Source organism: Chrysoperla carnea, chromosome 1 (assembly GCF_905475395.1).
Source record: "Chrysoperla carnea chromosome 1, inChrCarn1.1, whole genome shotgun sequence".
In the NCBI taxonomy this organism is placed as follows: Eukaryota; Metazoa; Arthropoda; class Insecta; order Neuroptera; family Chrysopidae; genus Chrysoperla; species Chrysoperla carnea.
The window spans coordinates 130,837,431-130,857,988 of NC_058337.1; the positions used below are offsets into that span (position 1 = coordinate 130,837,431).

The 20,558-nt window shown below is 31.3% G+C and overlaps 1 protein-coding gene across 3 annotated transcripts in view; it reads left to right on the top strand.

Annotated features, from left to right (window-relative positions):
- The window catches only part of LOC123299026 (nose resistant to fluoxetine protein 6-like), a 36,860-nt gene that overhangs the window by 5,631 nt on the left and 10,671 nt on the right, over window positions 1-20,558 (top strand). Inside the window, exons 7-12 of one of the 3 annotated variants that reach the window (XM_044881173.1) lie at window positions 6,415-6,574; window positions 7,110-7,288; window positions 7,880-8,027; window positions 8,199-8,531; window positions 9,088-9,196; window positions 10,281-10,383. The exons of the other annotated variants lie outside the window; for them this stretch is intronic. Coding sequence (XP_044737108.1) covers window positions 6,415-6,574; window positions 7,110-7,288; window positions 7,880-8,027; window positions 8,199-8,531; window positions 9,088-9,196; window positions 10,281-10,318 — 967 coding nt within the window. The 3' untranslated portion in view covers window positions 10,319-10,383. Of the gene's footprint in view, window positions 1-6,414; window positions 6,575-7,109; window positions 7,289-7,879; window positions 8,028-8,198; window positions 8,532-9,087; window positions 9,197-10,280; window positions 10,384-20,558 lie in introns of those variants that run through there. 3 annotated transcript variants of the gene reach the window in all.

Genomic DNA, 20,558 nt, shown 5'->3' on the forward strand with positions numbered 1-20,558 from the left:
GCTGGAAATTTTGGTCTAAAAATTTCATGAATTTAACAGTATTTTTTGCAAAAACACATACTTGTCTGTGATTAATAACTTTTAACTTCCAAAAACTTTATTTGATATCAATAAATTTCAAAATTTTTCTCCGTAATCTACAGACGAAGATCGTAATAAAAATGGCTTACAAATAGATATATTTTTAACAAGTTTATTTGGCCCACAATCTCTATATACAGGATAATCGTTATTTAATTAGTCTCGAAATATTTGAGTAACATCTTGTTTCTTTGTTGGTTTCGGATATTTACTAAGCCATTTCTACCACCTATACGGGTAAACTCGCACTTGAGACGGAACTTTCTCGATCAAATTACTTTTTAAATAATAGTTGTAAGACATAATAATAATTGTAGTGAGATAGGTTCGTTGTATAAATATATTATTTGATTTGTAAATTAATTAATTTTTATTAAACTAATAAAACGATGACAAGCGTTATTACTCACTTTATTCATAGTGGAGGAAACGTACACTGAAATTGGAAAATTTGAACAGTAAGACGGATTTGAATGCGGTTTTCTGCCTTCGATTCGTTAGATTCGAGCGTCAGGAAATTTGAGACCTAAATTGATTTATAAGTAAATTAATTTAGTTTAAGGATCAGAAACAAAAAAATTTAATATTGCTCTACCACATCAAAATTTAATCCAATTTTGATAAACCAAGTATGTAATCCTACTAAATTTGGGTCATACTTTTCAAATTTGTGATTAAAATTAACCTAGCTCTAATAGGTTTCAAGGATTTGGAGTCCTGCTCAAGGAATTAAGCACATAAGTGATAGCGAGCAAAAAACTGACATCGCAGCTGAATAGAATAACCCAAAATTAGTGGGTTTCAAAAAAAATTCCAATAAGATCGGATCAAATTTGCCTGTGTTATCAAAAAAATCGAATTTTTTAACTTTATGACGTCATCAGAATCCAAAATATTTAATTTTACTCGATCACATCCAAATTTTATCCAATTTTGATAAACCAAGCATGTAATCCTACTAAATTTAGGTCATACTTTTCCAATTTGTGATCTAAATTAACCGAGCTCTAATAGGTTTCAACAATGTGGAGCTCTGGTTCCGGTATTAAGCACATAAGTGAGTCAACTCTTACTGGAGAATCAACTTTTCATGTAACATATACATTACATGAGAAGTATTGAATAACGGGATGATGCACTGTTTATAATATATACACGTGCTTTATGACAATCTAGAATGTTCTAGAAAAATCTATACATGCATTTGATAATGTTTTCCTTTTCTAATATAAACATGTTGCACCGTATCGTTCAACCGTTGCACCATTCGTGCATATTATACAATATTCTTTAATAGCAATAACTACACCGCTAAGTATAATGATTTTTCCATCAACTATACCTACAAAAACAATTTAGTTCAATTAATTGTGAAATTTGTTTGTGCATATATTTTTACACATTATTCGTATGCTAATATAATTTCATTCCAAAAATCAAAATTATTATAGAAAAAAAAAATGAATTTTCAATTAATCATAATATTTTTGTACTTGTTTAATAAATCGATAGTTTGTGAATTGCAAAGGTCACCAAAGTTAATGAATTTTGCAATGATGAAACGTTTAATTGAATTTTATACTTTACAATCAGAATCAAATCGTAGTGAATTATGTGCAAATCAAACAAAATTATTATACCATGCTGTATATAATTCGGAATTATGGGCAGAGCGCAGTAAGTAGATATTTTGTATTATATATTAATAGAACAGTAAAAAATGTCACAAAAATCGGCTAATAAAGGAAAATTGAAAAAACAGCTCGAATTTTGCTTAAACCTCATGAAATGTGTTTCCTAGGTGTTAAATATCATTACAACGCATGAGTTAGTGACGCAAATGTTTCTATTAGTTAACAATTAATTTTTAATTCAATGAAACGATCAATGTTAAAGTTCACTGAAAAAGTAATTAGGCAACTTGTATGACGTAAATATTAAGTGTCAAATAATGGAAAACTATTATACCATGAATAACGTATACGTAATTCAAGTTGCCTATTTATAAATTTTTTAAATCAACTTTGATATTAATCGTTCCATTGAATTAACAATTTATTGACCACTAACTCATGCGTTACTAATGATATTTGACACCTATGAAACACATACCATTTGGTTTTAGCAACACGCGGGCGGTTTTTTTCATGTGCCTTTATTTGTAACATCTTTAACTGTACAATCCAATTTCTCCATGCTATAAAGCTTTAATTTTGAAAACTGTCAGAGAAAGAAAACAGACGACAATTATAAGGCTTTTTTCTTTATAATTTTTTTGAACATTTTTTATTTTTCATATTTGGTATACCTAGTCTCGCATAATATAGAAGAGAATCAAAAAGAGAAAAGATGAATCAAAAAAACGGAAATATCCGAAGAATGGATGCTTTTATTAAAAAAATATTAATAAGCCAGCCGTTTTCAAGCACATAAGCTTATTTATTAGGTGGCAGTGGAGCATGTGTAGAAATATTCCTGGACTGCTTTGAGCCTACAGTTTTGTTTTTTTTTTTATTCGATTTTATAGTAGAATTGGTAATTTTGTAGAACTATTCGAATTTTTTTGATAATTGAAAAAGTTGGCTTCCCTTACCTTAAAGACACCTTAAATTGTAAAAATGACATTGATTTTGAATTATGATTTTATAGTTATTGATGCATCGTCAAAATTACCAAATGGAATCACAAAATTCCATTTATGGGATTTTGGATACTTTGATGAATGTATTCAAGTGAATGAGCCAACAGTGTCTATTAAAGGAAAATATTGTTTGACGAGAGTAAATATTCCTGAAAATGATTTTGTAAAGCAAACCATCTTAAAAAATAAAGAAATTTCAATGGTAAGTAGTTTATTATTACCTACATGTTACCCATCCGCTTCGCTGGACAATTCCGGCCTGTAAATTTATTGAGACTGAAAGATTTGCCTTGCATCTGTACTCTGTAGTCATATTGCCATTAAATATAACTTAAAATGGTCAATGAATTATTATAAAGAAATTAAACAACTAAACTTTATAAAGCTTAAAATTCCCAGATACTAATTATATCATGTAATATTTAGATAAAGCTGGTATTCTCAAGCCCATTAATTTTTTTGTGAGATGGGTTAAAATGCTGCATCTCGATTGATACGAAGCATGTTACGATTTTATGATAATCGTTACCAGTGGCGGATTTAGAGATTTGCCGCCCGTAGGCTATTCAATTTTTGCCGCCTCTAAATTTTGATATCTTAGTTCACAATCATATCAATTATCTATCAATAAAATTGCAACTTTATGATTTGTGCTCCATTATCCTCATTACATCAACTTTTCCCGTATGGTTAGTATCATCGAGAACTATGGTACCGTGTTAGATCCTTGATTATTTTTACAGCAAAGAATTATCAAAAAACAATATTTTATGCAAAAAATATCTCAAACATGTACCAATTTTAAAGTAAGTTAAGGTATGTGTTAAAACTATACAATACTTATGTAGAGTTCGTACAAAACAAAGTGGCACTGAACAAGAGAGAGTGTAGATACGAGTGCACATACATATACATCATACACTCTCTCTTGCTCGGTGCCACTTTGTTTTGTACGAACTCTAATAGGAATAAGGCTTTGTGAAAAAGTTAACAAATGTAAACATTCAATTTAAATAATTCGTGTACGACATAAGCGCTTAAGGCATGATCATTTGGATTTTCCAAACTTTTTCTTACTACAAATAAAATAATTAACTGATAAAATGTATCCATTTTCTAATCCGCAAATTGTCTAACTTCATATTTAGTAGAGGGAATTTTTTTATTGTCATGTTGCAATCGTTCAAATATCAGTTATTCGATTGATTTAAACAAAAAGACTATACTTATTCTGAATCTCTATAAGATATCGAACTAGTTTTTTATTTAATAAAAATTAGTCAGTATTTTTTACGCATAAAGAAATAACTTTCTGGAATAGAATTTGACAATTTGCAAACTTGCTGCAGCAATCATGATTAGATCATCGATATTGTATCAAGATTGAATTGTGTAAGGAGATCTCATAATTATTAGGTACACGGAGAAAAAATTATAGTAATTATCAGTGAAGAAAATATGTAAAAATAACTAAATTTCGACTATAATATGGAATCGCTATGGCGATATTCTAAAAATTCATGATCATTACATTATAATCAAAAGCGTTTAGCGGTTTAGCAATTGTTTATGCAGAGATTTTGAGATATTTATTATTTAGCACTGTATATAGGACTATATTTCGGTTTTTGTTGAATATTTTAATTCCTCTATAATTTTTGAAATTCGTATTTTGTGTGTGTATTATAATTTTTTCTAAATTTTGTCAATCGAAATAAAAAATTTATGAACTAAATTTGCCGCCCCTTAAAATTTGCCGCCCTAGGCTCCAGCCTACTCAGCCTGCTGGTAAATCCGCCACTGATCGTTACTGTTAAAACTTTCTTTTTTTTATAGTATGCAGAAGAATTAATGAAAAATAGTAATAATTCGTTTATGGATATAATGAAAATAAATTGGGCAATCTGTGTGCCAGATGGTTGCACTGCAAAAGACGTTGAAGATCATTTAAATACATTTGCAGGCATCGATATTTTTAAATTAGATGAAACAAAATGTCAAACAATCGATACATATAGATCCAAATTAAATGCTGGTGATTGGTTGGTTATGTAAGTTGGTACTTACCATAAATTTCTAAATCGATAATAAAAGGTTCAAGAATAGTTTATTTCGGTAGTAATTAAACAATTTTTTTGTGTGTAATTTACCGGGAATCGAACTTGGACCTAGTTTAAACTTTGAATTGAATTTATTATTCTGTTTTCCTTTGCAGAAGCTAGTTGCAAATATAGCCATGTTTCACCAGTATGGTCAAGTAAAATGCACTATGATAACAGTCATGTTATTGTACATAATACTTAGACATAGCGTGTATACATATACTCAATACACACTCCCAACTGTATATTTATAAGCTGTTTAAAGTTTTCACTAATTTGATTAAAAAAAAGATTTTCATTTATAAATTTGCCTTGTTCTTTGTTTTATTCAGTATTAGCTTTTCAAAGCATTCCTAGAATCGATTTTTTAAGATATACCGCGGAACTATGTCTTTTCTAAACTTAATCGATCCGTTGCAATTATTTGCTCTTTAATAATAAATATTTCTTTCACAATCGATTGACAAATTTTATTTTTATTTTTTCGGTCAAATTAAATAAACTTAGATCAGCATTAATTATAATTTCGTGAAATTGTAAAGAATAGTGGGCTTAAGGTCAATCTTTCTTAATTGAATGTTGAAATTCATACAAATAATAATTTTTTTGATTTAAGACAGAGCGATTTGTACAATTTTGTGTATAATAATAATTGGAAGCACCATCTATGATGTATATTTGTACTACGCCAAAAAAGGTAAGTATTAAAAATACATTCACAGGCAAAGAAATTGTACGTAAAACGGAATATCTCCTTAAAAATTATAATTTCTTTGCTCCCAATCTATTTTACTTAATTAATAAATATTAACAAATCAAATTCATTGTAGAAAAACATCACCCGATATTTATTGCATTTTCATGGTTTACAAATTTCCAAAAATTAACTGAAATAAGCAACAGTCCAGATATGTTACCTTGTTTAAATGGTATTCGATTTCTAAGTATGTTATGGATAATTTATGGACATCAGGCTGAACATATGTTATTGTATTCCAACGTTAATTTACTAGATTTCTATCAGGTAAGTTTTAAATGGTTAAGTTAGAGAGACATTTCGAGTTCTTTCCTGCCTTAAAATTCGCTCAATATGGGACTATTAAATTTGCCATAATATTCACAGCATTCCTATTTACCAAGTTGCAAACATAGGAAACTGAAAATGGATCACCTTTATATAACTTTGTCTTAATATAATTAATTTCTAAATTATTGGAAAAATTGATTTAGGACTATCTAAATTTTTGAAAAAAATGATTTTATTTTTCTGTTTTTTAGTGGCATACTAAATTTTTTTCAATGCTCCTAATTGGTTTCTCAGTTTCGGTTGATTCATTTTTCTTATTGAGTGGATGTTTGTTAATGTATGGGTTTTTAAAAATGCAAGCGAAAAAAATACCTTTTAATATACCGACTTTTTATTTACATCGTTATATACGGTAAGTAAATATTTTTAACTTATCTTTTTTTTACCCTGTTTTTGGTAAAGAACACAAATATTCTCAAAAAAATCGCAAAAATAACTCGTTTTAAATATCCTTTCGACTTATTTTTTCTCTTATTTTGCTGTAATTTTGTTATATTTTTTAGGTTGACACCTTCCTACGCTGCGACAATCGTTTTTATGTTAACATTCTATCGATTTATGGGCTCAGGGCCCTTGTGGGATCCCGAAAATTCGAATGAAAATTGTAAGACATATTGGTGGGCTGCTTTATTATATATTCAAAATTATGTAGCTGCTAAGCCGGTAATTGTTCTATTATAGATGCTCTAGAACCGTAAAAAATGGAAAAAACTCAGTGGGCCATTGAATGTTTCTTTTTAAAATACTTTCTCTTTACCCGAATGCACAACGCAAAGGAGTGGTAATGTGATTATCGACCTATGAATGTATGTATGTATAAAGCATGTATGTGTGTATGTTGGTCCCTTAACAACATTTCGTCTTTTTACGTCTATCGATTTTCTTTAAACTTGCGAGTATCACTAAAGACATGGCACTAACCCGACATGACACTAATCATAAAATAAAAGAAGTAAATAAAAAATAAACCCGGAAAAAATAGGCCCGAAAACAATAAACCTAGAAATTTATAGGATCGGAGTATTGTTCTAGTTACGAGTTAGTTTAGTTGAGTTTGTGGGCTATAGAGAAGTGGGTTGAAATTTGAATTTTTTAGCCATTGCATTCAAAAAGGGGACACTACTACAGAAATGTTTTTTGGTCTATTTTTTCCTAAATCCTCTACTATGCCTTAATGGCGTTAAAATTTTGATTTTAGTGTGTTCAAGTTAGTTGGTATTTACAAGTGGATATGCAGTTTTATATTTTTGCACCAATGTTACTGGTACCAATTGCAAAATGGCCAAAAATAACAAATTACTTATTGTCATCTTTAGTAATCATTTTTGTTATTATTCCAACAATGGTTGCATGGAAATATAGTTTTTTGGCTCTCGAGTAAGTAAACGTAATTGCTAGTTCATGGAATTAATTTACCCTTAAAATTATTGCTAATGACTTCATCTCATAACTAAGTACGAGGCAGGGAAGTTGTATATATTTCAAAGACAAAAATTTGATATAAAGGCTCTTCTGCAAACTAAGGAAGAAGAAAATAAGTGTGATTTCGGCTCAACATTTTTTTTCACATTTTAGTTACGAAATTCAATCCATTATCAAGAATGCTACGTCTTTTAGCATTAAGAATTAGGAATTCAAGCGGCAGAAAACTGAAAGTGCCTATCTGCATGAACTTCAAAATTAGGTCCAGGTAAAAATAAAGTATTCCATGTGTGTTTATACAGATTATAATTTATTTGTCTGCCAAATTGCATCCCAATCCATTCAACCCTTTCAGCATGATTGAGTAGCACACCCAAGCAATATTTTAGTATAAATTTCTCAGGATTCTGGATAGTTCTGAGTATCGTCATCTTATATGTAATTTAACAAAATTTATAAGCAAAAATTAAGCAAAATTATGCGTGCAAGCAACTTATTTATCAAAACGGTAAAATTGAATACATAAAAACTTGGAATATGTTACAGAAAAGTTCAATTCAACGGAGACTTCGATCCTGTCTACGATCATATCTATTACCGACAACCATATACACGAGCAGCTCCTTGGTTATTGGGATTACTTTTGGGTCATATCTTATTCAACAACAAAAATAAGAAAATTATTATAAATAAAGTAAGTAGGAAATTTTATCTTTTCATCCAGTCAGTAAAGATTTGAAAATAGCCTCACCTTGCAAAAGATAAAGACTATAAAAATGAGGTCGAATTTGAGTATCACTGTCTTATTGACTGGAATTACAGCTTGAAAAATAATAATTTAATAAAAAAAGTGTTACGTTTTTAGATGTTAGTCACTTTTCTGTGGATTATCTCGATTGGCATAATGTTGTACACGATATTTGGATTTTATCATGAAGCTCAACCTGATTATGAATACGATCGTGTATTTAATTCGTTATTTATTGGCTTACATCGTGTTGCATGGGCTGCTGGACTCTCTTGGATTATATTTGCCTGTATACATGGTTATGGAGGCCCAGTGAATTGGTTTTTGTCGTTACCATTATTTCAAGTTTTGTCAAGATTAACATATTCAATATTTTTGACGCATTTTTGGTTACAAATTGCTCATAAAAATTCTACTCAAATGCCGTATATTTTTTCGAATATGCATCTTGTAAGAATATTATAATAAGCAAATTATACGACATTTGTTACTTTACTAGATGAAAGGAGAAATGTGTCATATTTCCAATACGAAAAAAGCTATTCAGCACTTAATTTTTCTGGACACGGCCAAATATTAAAGAAGGGCCAAATAAAAGAGGTCGGTATAAACTGATCCCATTAATATGGGAACATTTTGGTAAACTTTTTTGAGTAACAAAAGTTATGATTTGACCCGGCTAAATATTTCTGACCGATGCTACATACGTGGTAATTAACCCTTTATAAATATACATTTGACATTGACAGAAAATAATTCCCTTAGAGGATAATCGAATTTTTATTGTTCTCTTTCTCCTTCTTCGCCATTTTCGAGATCAAAACCATTTTGCTGGATATATTTACTGATAATATTCATGGCTGCCAAATAAAAACGATAAATTACACGGAGTAGCTCAGAAAAATTCAAAACTCTGACAAATCATCAAAGTAATGTGTCGTATCGTTTGATTATTTCTATTTAATTTTGCAAAAGTATAATTTTTTTAATCCAATTTTTATTTCAGTGGTATTTGGTTTGTGGAAATTTACTTACCACATTAATAATTTCGGTGTTTTGGACGCTGACATTTGAGGCACCTTTCGTGGTTTTAGACAACTTGTTAATAAAATCAAGTAAGAAATGTATAAAAACAGGGGGGTTTACCAAAATTGTTATATGCAGGATGTTCCGTGGTCTGATGTACATAGCCTAAGAGTGTATTCGTTGGACAATTGTTAGTTGAAAGTATCTTATATACTTTTGTCCAAAGCCCAATAGTTTAAGAGTTATTAGCACTTTTAAATTTAACCAATAAATTAAACACATTGTTGGGTAAAGTAGTTTTATGTTTTATTAACTTTCAATTTTCCTCCGAAAACTACTAGAGGGACTATCTTCGATCATTAAGAATATCTTCTTCGTCGGAAAGTTCTTGCTGACAGCAAAAACCAATCAGGTGTACTTTCACAAATACAAAAACATGTAAACTTGCAAATACTTGTAAACTTGCATAAGTATACAAAAATGATTGTATGTCACGGTTTGATGTCACTCAAGTCATCATGACACTCTAAACGGTTATAGAAATAACTAGCTGTTAAACCCGCTTCGCTGGGTTGTTTTTGCACATTTAAATATCAAAATTGTTAAATGAAAGACTTTTTTTTTAATTCTCTCTGTGTGTACGGAACAGTAAGATTTTTTTGGCCGATCCCAATATTATGTCTACACTCTCTGTGTGTACGGAAAAGTAAGGGAAAGATCGATAGAAACCCATGGAACATTCCAGAATATTCGAGAAAGTTCTAGAAAATTCGATAGAAATCCATAGAACATTCCAGAATGTTCGAGAAAAATCGAAAGACATTTGCGCCAGTAGCGCCATCTAGTGAAAATTGTACTATTGACAGTGGGGCCTATTGTACTATTAGAACTATTTTTTTAATCTATTTTCTATGAATTTCTAGATCATTTTTAATTCCACCCCCACCAAACTCCCTTATTCACAATGGGAGCCTAAGGGCTACCCAATGACATAATCCCCTACCGAAGGTCAATGGTTAGTTTTAGGGAAAATCGGGGACATACAAACAAACACTCTCTTTTTATATATATAGATTAACACTAATTTCCTAGCATTCCTGGATAATTTATCTGTCGCCTAAAAAAAAATAGTTAACTAAATACGCAATGCATTAAATTTTTTATGTATTTCAGTTGGAGATTTTTGTTCGAACAAGCACAAACAAGAATGAAAATTTTGTAAATACGCAACAAATGAAGATATCAAATTTAAATTTAATAAAATAGTTGTCATGGCTTTAATTTTGTTTTCTATATTCCTTGTCCTTTTTTCATCTCTCTAAGCTAGACTCATATAGTCAATATTATTGAGCCTGCAGTACCAATATTGAACTATATTTTGATCGTCTGATGAGTATCCAATTATTAATTTAACAAAATATTTTTGTCGGGCTTCACCGATCAGGAAATAAAGCATATTGCTACCACTAGAAGTAAGTTAATCAACTATTACACAATCACTTTGTAATTGTCTTACAAGTACATGGAAGTTTTGAAGGTTGATGATTTCATCTTCTTATTTACTACAATAAGATGTCCAACGAATTAGGGGCATATTTTGTAAGAAAGGTTCGTTACATAAATATATTATTTCAATTATAAATTAATTATTTTTATTACTTTATACACTTCATGTATTCAAACTAATGTTTAACCCATTATCACCCCTAGTACAGTAAAAAATGTTACAAAAATCGGATAATAAAGGAAAATGGATGAAATCGCACGCATTTTGCTAAAACCTCATGGAATGCATTTCTTTGGTGTCAATAGTAACGCATGAGCTAGTGGCGGAAATGTTTCCATTTGTTAATAAACAATAAATAGTTAATTCAATGGAATTATCAATGTTCAATATATCTTAAGAAATTAGTAATTAGGCAACTTGTCTGACGTAAATGTTAAGTGCTCGAAATTGAAGATGCCTATTTATTAATTTTTTTTGTAAGCCAACTTTAACATATATATATATATATATATATATATATATATAAATCACTTTCGATAACATATCTATGAGTTAAAAAAGAGGTACGTGCCTACCTCACATCAAAAACAAATAAACAGCATAAGTTGCGATGTATAATATGTGGCTAAAACATAATACTTTCGCACATTCTGTATTCTTAATGATTTCTTAATTACAATAACAATTTAATACAATTTAGTATGAATTTTTTTGTGGATTTACTTTTACGCATTATTTGTATGATAATATAATTTCAATTCAAAATTCTAAATTATCAAAGAAAAAATGAATTTTCAATTATTCATAATAGCTTTTTATTTCTTTAATAAATCGATATTATGTGAATTTCAATCGTTACCAAAGTTAACAAATTTAGCAATGATAAAACGTTTAATTGAATTTTATACTTTACAATCAGAATCAAATCGCAGTGAATTATGTGCAAATCAAACAAAATTATTATACCATGCTGTATATAATTCAGAATTATGGGCAGAACGCAGTAAGTAGATTTTTCTAATATTACTATTACAATATCTTTGGCTATTATATACTAATTCAATTTCCCCCTCTCTTATAAAATTTTAATTTTGAAAACTGTTCGAAAAAACAAACAAACAGATAGATGAAAAGTAGGCAAAAAAATTGCTTTTATCTTTGAAACTTTTTTGCACATGTTCCATTTTTGGAATAATATAGAAGCGAGATGAATCAAAATTGTTGATACGGAAATATCTGGAGAATGGTTGCTTTTGTTAAAAAAAAAAAATACTGAGCCAGCTGCATTCCAAGGCACCCTAATTTATCAGGTGGGAGCGGAACAGGTGTAGAAATATAAATGGGCATTTTTGAGTCTACTGCTTTGGGTTTTTAATCGATTTTAGCTGAATTGGTTAGTCTGTTTCACTACGTGAATTTGTTAGATACTTGAAAAAATTGGCTTCCCAGTTCCTAAATGGTTTAAGTTGAGATAATGTTATAGTGATTTTGAATTGTGATTTTATAGTTATTGATGCATCGGCAAAATTTCCAAATGGTATCACTAAATTCCATTTATGGGATTTTGGATACTTTGATGAATGTATTCAAGTGAATGAGCCAACTGTGTCGATTAAAGGAAAATATTGTTTGACGACAGTGACTGTTCCTGAAAATGATTTTGAAAAGCAAACAATCTTAAAAAATAAAGAAATTTCAACAGTAAGTAGGTTATTATTAACGCTTCGTTGGACAATTCCAGCAAGAAAAAATTTTTGATACAGGCAGTTTTGCCCCGATTCTGTACTCTATAGTGATATTGTCATTAAATACAACCTAAAATGGTTGATGGATTGTTATAATGAAATTAAACAAGTTAAATTTACAAAGCTTAAAATATCTCTATAATAATTATATCTTTGCTAAGAAAAAGCTCAAGCCGAATAATTTTTTTTTATGTGATGGGCTAAAATGCCGTATCTCGATAAATACGAAGCATGTTAAAATTTGAAAGATATTCGTTAGTGTTAAAAAATTTCTATTTTTTATAGTATGCAGAAAAAATATTGGAAAACAGTAATAATTCATTAGCGAATATAATGAAAATAATGTGGGCAATCTGTGTGCCAGATGGTTGCACTGGAAAAGACGTTGAAGATCATTTAAATACATTTGCAGGCATCGATATTTTTAAATTAGACGAAACAAAATGTCAAACAATCGATACATATAGATCCAAATTAAATGCTGGTGATTGGCTGGTTATGTAAGTTGGTATTAACAACTAATAAAATCGACACTCAAAGTTTCATGAACAAATATTTCGGCATTAATCAAACATTACTACCGAAAGATGAACAAATTATGTTAATTATAAAACTACGAATAATCAAAAAATTAACAAATTTTAAAAAAATTTCTGGGAATCGAACTTGGACCTAGTGTAAATTGTATATAATTATTGGATTTTCCTTTGTAGAAGCTAGTTGCGAATATTGTTAATTTTGGCCGGTGTAGTCAAATTCATAAAACATTCTCATATATAGGTGCACTGTGATTACAGTCACGTTTAAGTACGTGATACTTAGACGATGTGTCTATACATATACTCAAAGTAAACACACTATACTGCATATTTATAAGTTTTTTAATCAATCGAAAAAAAAAATGATTTTCATTTATTTTGCCTAATTCTTTTATTTATTAAATAGTTTTTCAGAGCATTTCCGAAGACGGTTTTTAAGATATACCACGGAACTATGTCTTTTCTATACTTTATCGACCCGTTGCAATTATTTGCACTTAAATTAAAAATTATCTTCAAAATCGATTTAAAAATTTTATTTTATTTTATTTTTTTTAAAGGTAAAAATTAGCAGTGCAAAATCGGCGAAAATAAAAAAAAAAACGCCAAAATTTGTTGCTTTTTAGTTGCTAATTAGTTGCCGAAGAAACGATTTTGTTGCTCAAACCGATCAAAAAAAATCGGCAACAAATCTAGCTTAACGTTAAGTTAGCGTGAAAAAATTAATAAAGGTGTGGTATATTGCTTGATTGCAAGTCAATTTGTTGCTAATTTGTTGCTTTGAAATAAATTTGGAAAAATTGAATTTTTCCATTTTTGTAAAATTTAATACTGTCCACGCCATATAAATTGCGTGGACTTAACTCCCGATTTTTCCGGGTTAATTTTGATCAAATAATTTGTTGCTGCTCCTGAGGTGACTTCTCAAGGTGTGTAGAGTCAGTAACAAAATATAAACCGGAAGTCGGGAAAGTTTAGACACCGGTTAGTTCACAAACCGGTCACGCCAGCTTAACTCCCAATTTTTCCGGGTCAAATTTGATCAAATAAATTGTTGCTGCTCACAGCTTTAATTGCTATGGTGCATATAGTCAGCAACAAAATATAAACCGGAAGTCGGGAAAGTTTGGACACCGGTTAGTTCACAAACCGGTCACGCCAGCTTAACTATCGATTTTTCCGGGTTAATTTTGATCAAATAATTTGTTGCTGCTCCTGAGGTGACTTCGCAAGGTGTGTAGAGTCAGCAACAAAATATAAACCGGAAGTCGGGAAAGTTTGGACACCGGTTAGTTCTCAAACCGGTCACGCCAGCTTAACTCCCGATTTTTTCGGGTTAATTTTGATCAAATAATTTGTTGCTGCTCCTGAAGTGACTTCTCAAGGTGTGTAGAGTCAGCAACAAAATATAAACCGGAAGTTGGGAAAGTTTAGACACCGGTTAGTTCACAAACCGGTCACGCCAGCTTAACTCCCGATTTTTCCGGGTTAATTTTGATCAAATAATTTGTTGCTGCTCCTGAGGTGACTTCTCAAGGTGTGTAGAGTCAGTAACAAAATATAAACCGGAAGTCGGGAAAGTTTAGACACCGGTTAGTTCACAAACCGGTCACGCCAGCTTAACTCCCAATTTTTCCGGGTCAAATTTGATCAAATAAATTGTTGCTGCTCACAGCTTTAATTGCTATGGTGCATATAGTCAGCAACAAAATATAAACCGGAAGTCGGGAAAGTTTGGACACCGGTTAGTTCACAAACCGGTCACGCCAGCTTAACTATCGATTTTTCCGGGTTAATTTTGATCAAATAATTTGTTGCTGCTCCTGAGGTGACTTCTCAAGGTGTGTAGAGTCAGCAACAAAATATAAACCGGAAGTCGGAAAAGTTTGGACACCGGTTAGTTCTCAAACCGGTCACGCCAGCTGAACTCCCGATTTTTTCGGGTTAATTTTGATCAAATAATTTGTTGCTGCTCCTGAAGTGACTTCTCAAGGTGTGTAGAGTCAGCAACAAAATATAAATCGGAAGTCGGGAAAGTTTGGACACCGGTTAGTTCACAAACCGGTCACGCCAGCTTAACTATCGATTTTCCCGGGTTAATTTTGATTAAATTAAAAGTAAAAGAAAACAATGAATAGGAGACTATTCTAAAATTTTTGTAATTCACCACGATGATAACTTATGAAGTTTAATAAATAGGATTTCTCAATGATAACTTTCTTAGAATTTAATTAACACTCGAACATTAAAATAAGAAATTCACTATCATCAGCTATTTCTTAGTACGATTGCGATGTGTTCTGTTAGTTTTACTTATGGATGGACAACAAAATATTTAGAACAGTTTTCGTAAGATATTTCAGGTTGTACAAGTTTCAGAAGAATGTTCATTTTTTTATCATTCAACATCATATTGACTCTATTGTAGTGTATGTTTTATGATACAGGTGGACTATACAGTGGTTGAGTCTGATACTAGTCAATACTATATTATTTAATACCATGTTTAACCTTATCTAACTTTATTAAATCATAATTTGTGATTTAGATTCACGATTTCCTTGACTTTTAACAATTAATTTACCAATATCGTGGCAATAGCCACTTATAAGAACTGAATAGTGTATATCAGTGTAATCAGACTTTACCACCATGCATCTCACATTGACAAAGGCTATAGATCTAAACACATATCGTTGCATTTATAAACATTTTTATACTGCTCGAAGTTTTTATAATCTGTCATCACTTTCCTTATTCACTTGATCCTGGTTCACTATACTAATTTCATGTTACCTGTTGTCAGTTGTAAGATTGAGATGTCACTGTTTACAGTATGAATTTGGGAGTCAATTCTTTGAGATTTTTATAATAACTAAAAAAATCATCTTTTCCAGTTGTACCTCTACGTTGATATTTTTCAAGAGTTCATTAAACAATAATAAATACCAGTGAGGCCGATGTCTAGATTATTTTAAAAATTCTTGATGGCTTTTTTCTGTAAATTTTCCTTGATTGTATTACCTAAATATATCAATATCTTTCTGTTGATTCATAACTTTATATTGTTACTTCGAGTCTGCGATTGCAATAACAATTATTCCTTCAATCGTAGCACAGAGTACACCAAGTATCACGATATTTTTTGCATTTTCTTGAGCAAGTGGAGATTTTAACTCTTAGAAAACTTTTCAAATCTTTGTGAAAAGCTGTCAATTTTAGAGGAGTTTTCATCGAGAGATCTTAGATGATAAACGAAATTAGAGCAAACCAATTTACATTTTGAGAGTTCAAGTAGATGGTCAACTATCCAGCGCAACTGACGTTTCACAAGGTGTACTGCAGGGTGAAGTGCTGAGCCCTCTGTTGTTCATTTTATATCTATCAGACCTCATCTCATTTTTCGAAGACCAGCACTTAGAGGGCATCAATCTGTGCAACGCAAAATCAATGCTTTTTTTATTATACGCTGATGACATCGCGATGCTTTTGCGGACTGCTGGACAAATACAAAGAGACTTGAGATTATTAGAAGAATACTGCAATATCAATGATCTGCAAGTTAATACTTCCAAGACCAAAGCTCTAAGAGTCAGTGCAAGTGGAAAGTGCCGGAAGAAATGTTCAGTATTTAAATTCAACGGTGAGACCATTGAAATAGTAAAAATATATATTCATACCTTGGAGTATTATTTACTTCCAGTGTTGTGGGACTTGACTTTGTTAAGCACGCTATTAGTCGCAGCAAAGTTGCTTCAGGCACTGCTCTTGTCACTCTAGCCAAATTAAAAGCTGACTCCTGGATTGGGAAAACTAAGTTGAATAATAGTCTGATACGTAGCACGTTACTCTACCAAGCTCACCTATGGTGCATTAGACCCGATTATATTGAGATGCTGGAATCTGCTCACTTTTATTTCTTTAAAAAACTTCTGTCACTCCCTAAATGTACTCCATGATACGCTATTAGAATCGAGCTAAATATCGAACACTTTGCAGTTACCTTGCTACAAGCATCTATTATCTGGATCATAAAAGTATGAAAACTAGAAGACCATCGCATTCCAAAAATCTGTCTCCAACAATTAACCAAACAGCACAATACGGCCTGCAGATCAGGAGTTCTCAGCTGGATTCAGCAGCTCAGGGGCCTACTCAAACTTATTAGCGAAGATCACATGCTAGACAACTTGGACTCTGAAATGTGGGCTGGCCGTAAAGAGACAATCCTAAAAAAATTTTGGTGCCACCTAGCTCTCGTTGATTGTGAGCGTTACTTTCGCTCTAAAGCTTGCCAAATAATCCTGCCTACACCACTATTCGAAATTATGCCTGAACTTAAAGCCAGAATTCCACAACACTCGATCAAGCCCATAGTTCAATTGAGAGTAGCCTCTAACTACTCTTGCATAATTTCCATCGGTAGTGAAATAATCCATTTATCATCGCTCAAAACTTGCGTGTTCTGTGGCTTCAGAAGCAACGAAAGAATCCTATATTTCCTAGTCCAATGTACATTTTATGCAAGTCTGAGAGAAGTCTACTGGAGAACCGAAGTCATGAACGGTTCTGATTACGAAATTCTGGGAAAAATGCTAGGTGTCTCTGAAAAACTCGAAAATATATTCGTTTTGTTATTTTGAGCTCTTCAAACTCAAAAAATAGCTGTTCTATGCTTTTAAGCTCTTAAGGCTCGAAAGCTTAATGAAAATTTGATAAAACACTTTGTTTCATCTTCAAACTACCATAACTTTTCAATGAGCACCATAGCAATTAAAGCTGTGAGCAGCAACAATTTATTTGATCAAATTTGACCCGGAAAAATCGGGAGTTAAGCTGGCGTGACCGGTTTGTGAACTAACCGGTGTCCAAACTTTCCCGACTTCCGGTTTATATTTTGTTGCTGACTCTACACACCTTGAGAAGTCACCTCAGGAGCAGCAAAAAATTATTTGATCAAAAATAACCCGGAAAAATCGATAGTTAAGCTGGCGTGACCGGTTTGTGAACTAACCGGTGTCCAAACTTTCCCGGCTTCCGGTTTATATTTTGTTGCTGACTCTACACACCTTGAGAAGTCACCTCAGGAGCAGCAACAAATTATTTGATCAAAATTAACCCGGAAAAATCGGGAGTTAAGCTGGCGTGACCGGTTTGTGAACTAACCGGTGTCCAAACTTTCCCGACTTCCGGTTTATATTTTGTTGCTGACTATATGCACCTTGAGAAGTCACCTCAGGAGCAGCAACAAATTATTTGATCAAAATTAACCCGGAAAAATCGGGAGTTAAGCTGGCGTGACCGGTTTGTGAACTAACCGGTGTCTAAACTTTCCCAACTTCCGGTTTATATTTTGTTGCTGACTCTACACACCTTGAGAAGTCACTTCAGGAGCAGCAACAAATTATTTGATCAAAATTAACCCGAAAAAATCGGGAGTTAAGCTGGCGTGACCGGTTTGAGAACTAACCGGTGTCCAAACTTTCCCGACTTCCGGTTTATATTTTGTTGCTGACTCTACACACCTTGAGAAGTCACCTCAGGAGCAGCAACAAATTATTTGATCAAAATTAACCTGGAAAAATTGGGAGTTAAGCTGGCGTGGACAGTATTAAATTTTACAAAAATGGAAAAATTCAATTTTTCCAAATTTATTTCAAAGCAACAAATTAGCAACAAATTGACTTGCAATCAAGCAATATACCACACCTTTATTAATTTTTTCACGCTAACTTAACGTTAAGCTAGATTTGTTGCCGATTTTTTTTGATCGGTTTGAGCAACAAAATCGTTTCTTCGGCAACTAATTAGCAACTAAAAAGCAACAAATTTTGGCGTTTTTTTTTTTTATTTTCGCCGATTTTGCACTGCTAATTTTACGGACCTATGTTTTTGTCAAATTAATAATTTTTATTTATTTTAAGAGCTGTTTGTACAATTTTGTGTATAATAATGCTTGTAAGCACCATCTATGATGTATATTTGTACTACGCTAAAAAAGGTAAGTAATAAAAATACATTCACGGGCAAAGAAATCTAACGTAAAAAGGGATATCTACTTAAAAATTATAATTTCTTTACCCCCAATGTATTTTAGCAGTTTAATGAATAATAACAAATTAAATTCATTGTAGAAAAACATCACCCGATATTTATTGCTTTTTCATGGTTTACAAATTTCCAAAAATTAACTGAGATAAGTCACAATCCAGATATTTTACCTTGTTTAAATGGTATCCGATTTCTAAGTATGTTATGGATAATTTATGGACATCAGACCGAACAAATATATTCACCTTTTACTGCTAACTTACTGGATTTCTATCAGGTAAGATTTAAATTGGTTAATTTAGATTGATATTTCTATTTCTACAGTTCGTTTGATATAATTATAAAATATTTTGGTTGCTGTTTATTCCGAAATTTAATTATCTAATGTGAAAAACATAATTTTATGTTTTTGATTTTTAGTGGCGTACAAAATTTTTTTCCATGCTCCTAATTGGTTTCTCTGTTTCGGTTGATTCATTTTTCTTATTGAGTGGATGTTTGTTAATGTATGGGTTTTTAAAAATGCAAGCGAAAAAAATTCCTTTTAATATACCGGTTTTTTATTTACATCGTTATATACGGTACGTACCTTTTTTTAAATTTTTTTTTTTTTTGATCCAGTTTTTTAAAAATGATCCACGAATGCTCTCGAAAAAAAATCTCTAATGATACAAAAAATTTCAATCGATTTGAATATTATCTGAGTTAATGAAATCTTGTTTTAGGCTGACACCGTCTTACGCTGCGACAATTGTTTTTATGGTAACATTTTACAGATTTTTGGGCTCAGGACCCTTATGGGATCCTGAAAATTCGAATGAAGATTGCAAAACATTTTGGTGGGCTGCTTTATTATATATTCAAAATTATGTTACTGTTGATCCGGTAATTATAGTACCTATAATCTATATAGTACAGATTCTTTAGAACCATTAAAGATAGAAAAATGGTCTTTAAACCATTTAAATCTAAATAGATGAATACTCTTGGCAATATTCGAATTTTGTGCTCCCCAAAACCTATTTTGTAGAAAAAAGAACAATACAAAAATTTGAAGTGTAATGCATCCAGTAAAAAAGGGACTAGTTAATATTTTCTCTTGATTCAAGAAAATATTTACTTGCTATATAATTTATAAGCAGTGAAATACTTATTATCATGAATTAAATATTGAGATCTTGACCTGAGGCCCATCAACAGCGTTTTATCCACGAATTTATTTAACTATCTATAAGTTATACATTCAAGAAAATGGGTATAGAATTCACACTGCTCCTTGAACTAGCGCCTAGCTATGATTTCAACTATTATGCCTAAATTTTGATTTTAGTGTGTTCCAGTCAGTTGGTATTTACAAGTGGATATGCAGTTTTATATTTTAGCACCATTGTTACTCGTACCAATTGCAAAATGGCCAAAAATAACAAATTACCTTTTGTCATCTTTAATCATCATTTTTGTTATAATTCCAACAATGGTTGCATGGCAATATAGATTTCCGGCTCTTGAGTAAGTACACGTAATTACTAATTCATGGAATCACCTTTGCATTGATTGTAGCTTTTAAAAATTGTTGTTAATATCTCACCTATGACAGAGCTGAGGGTAA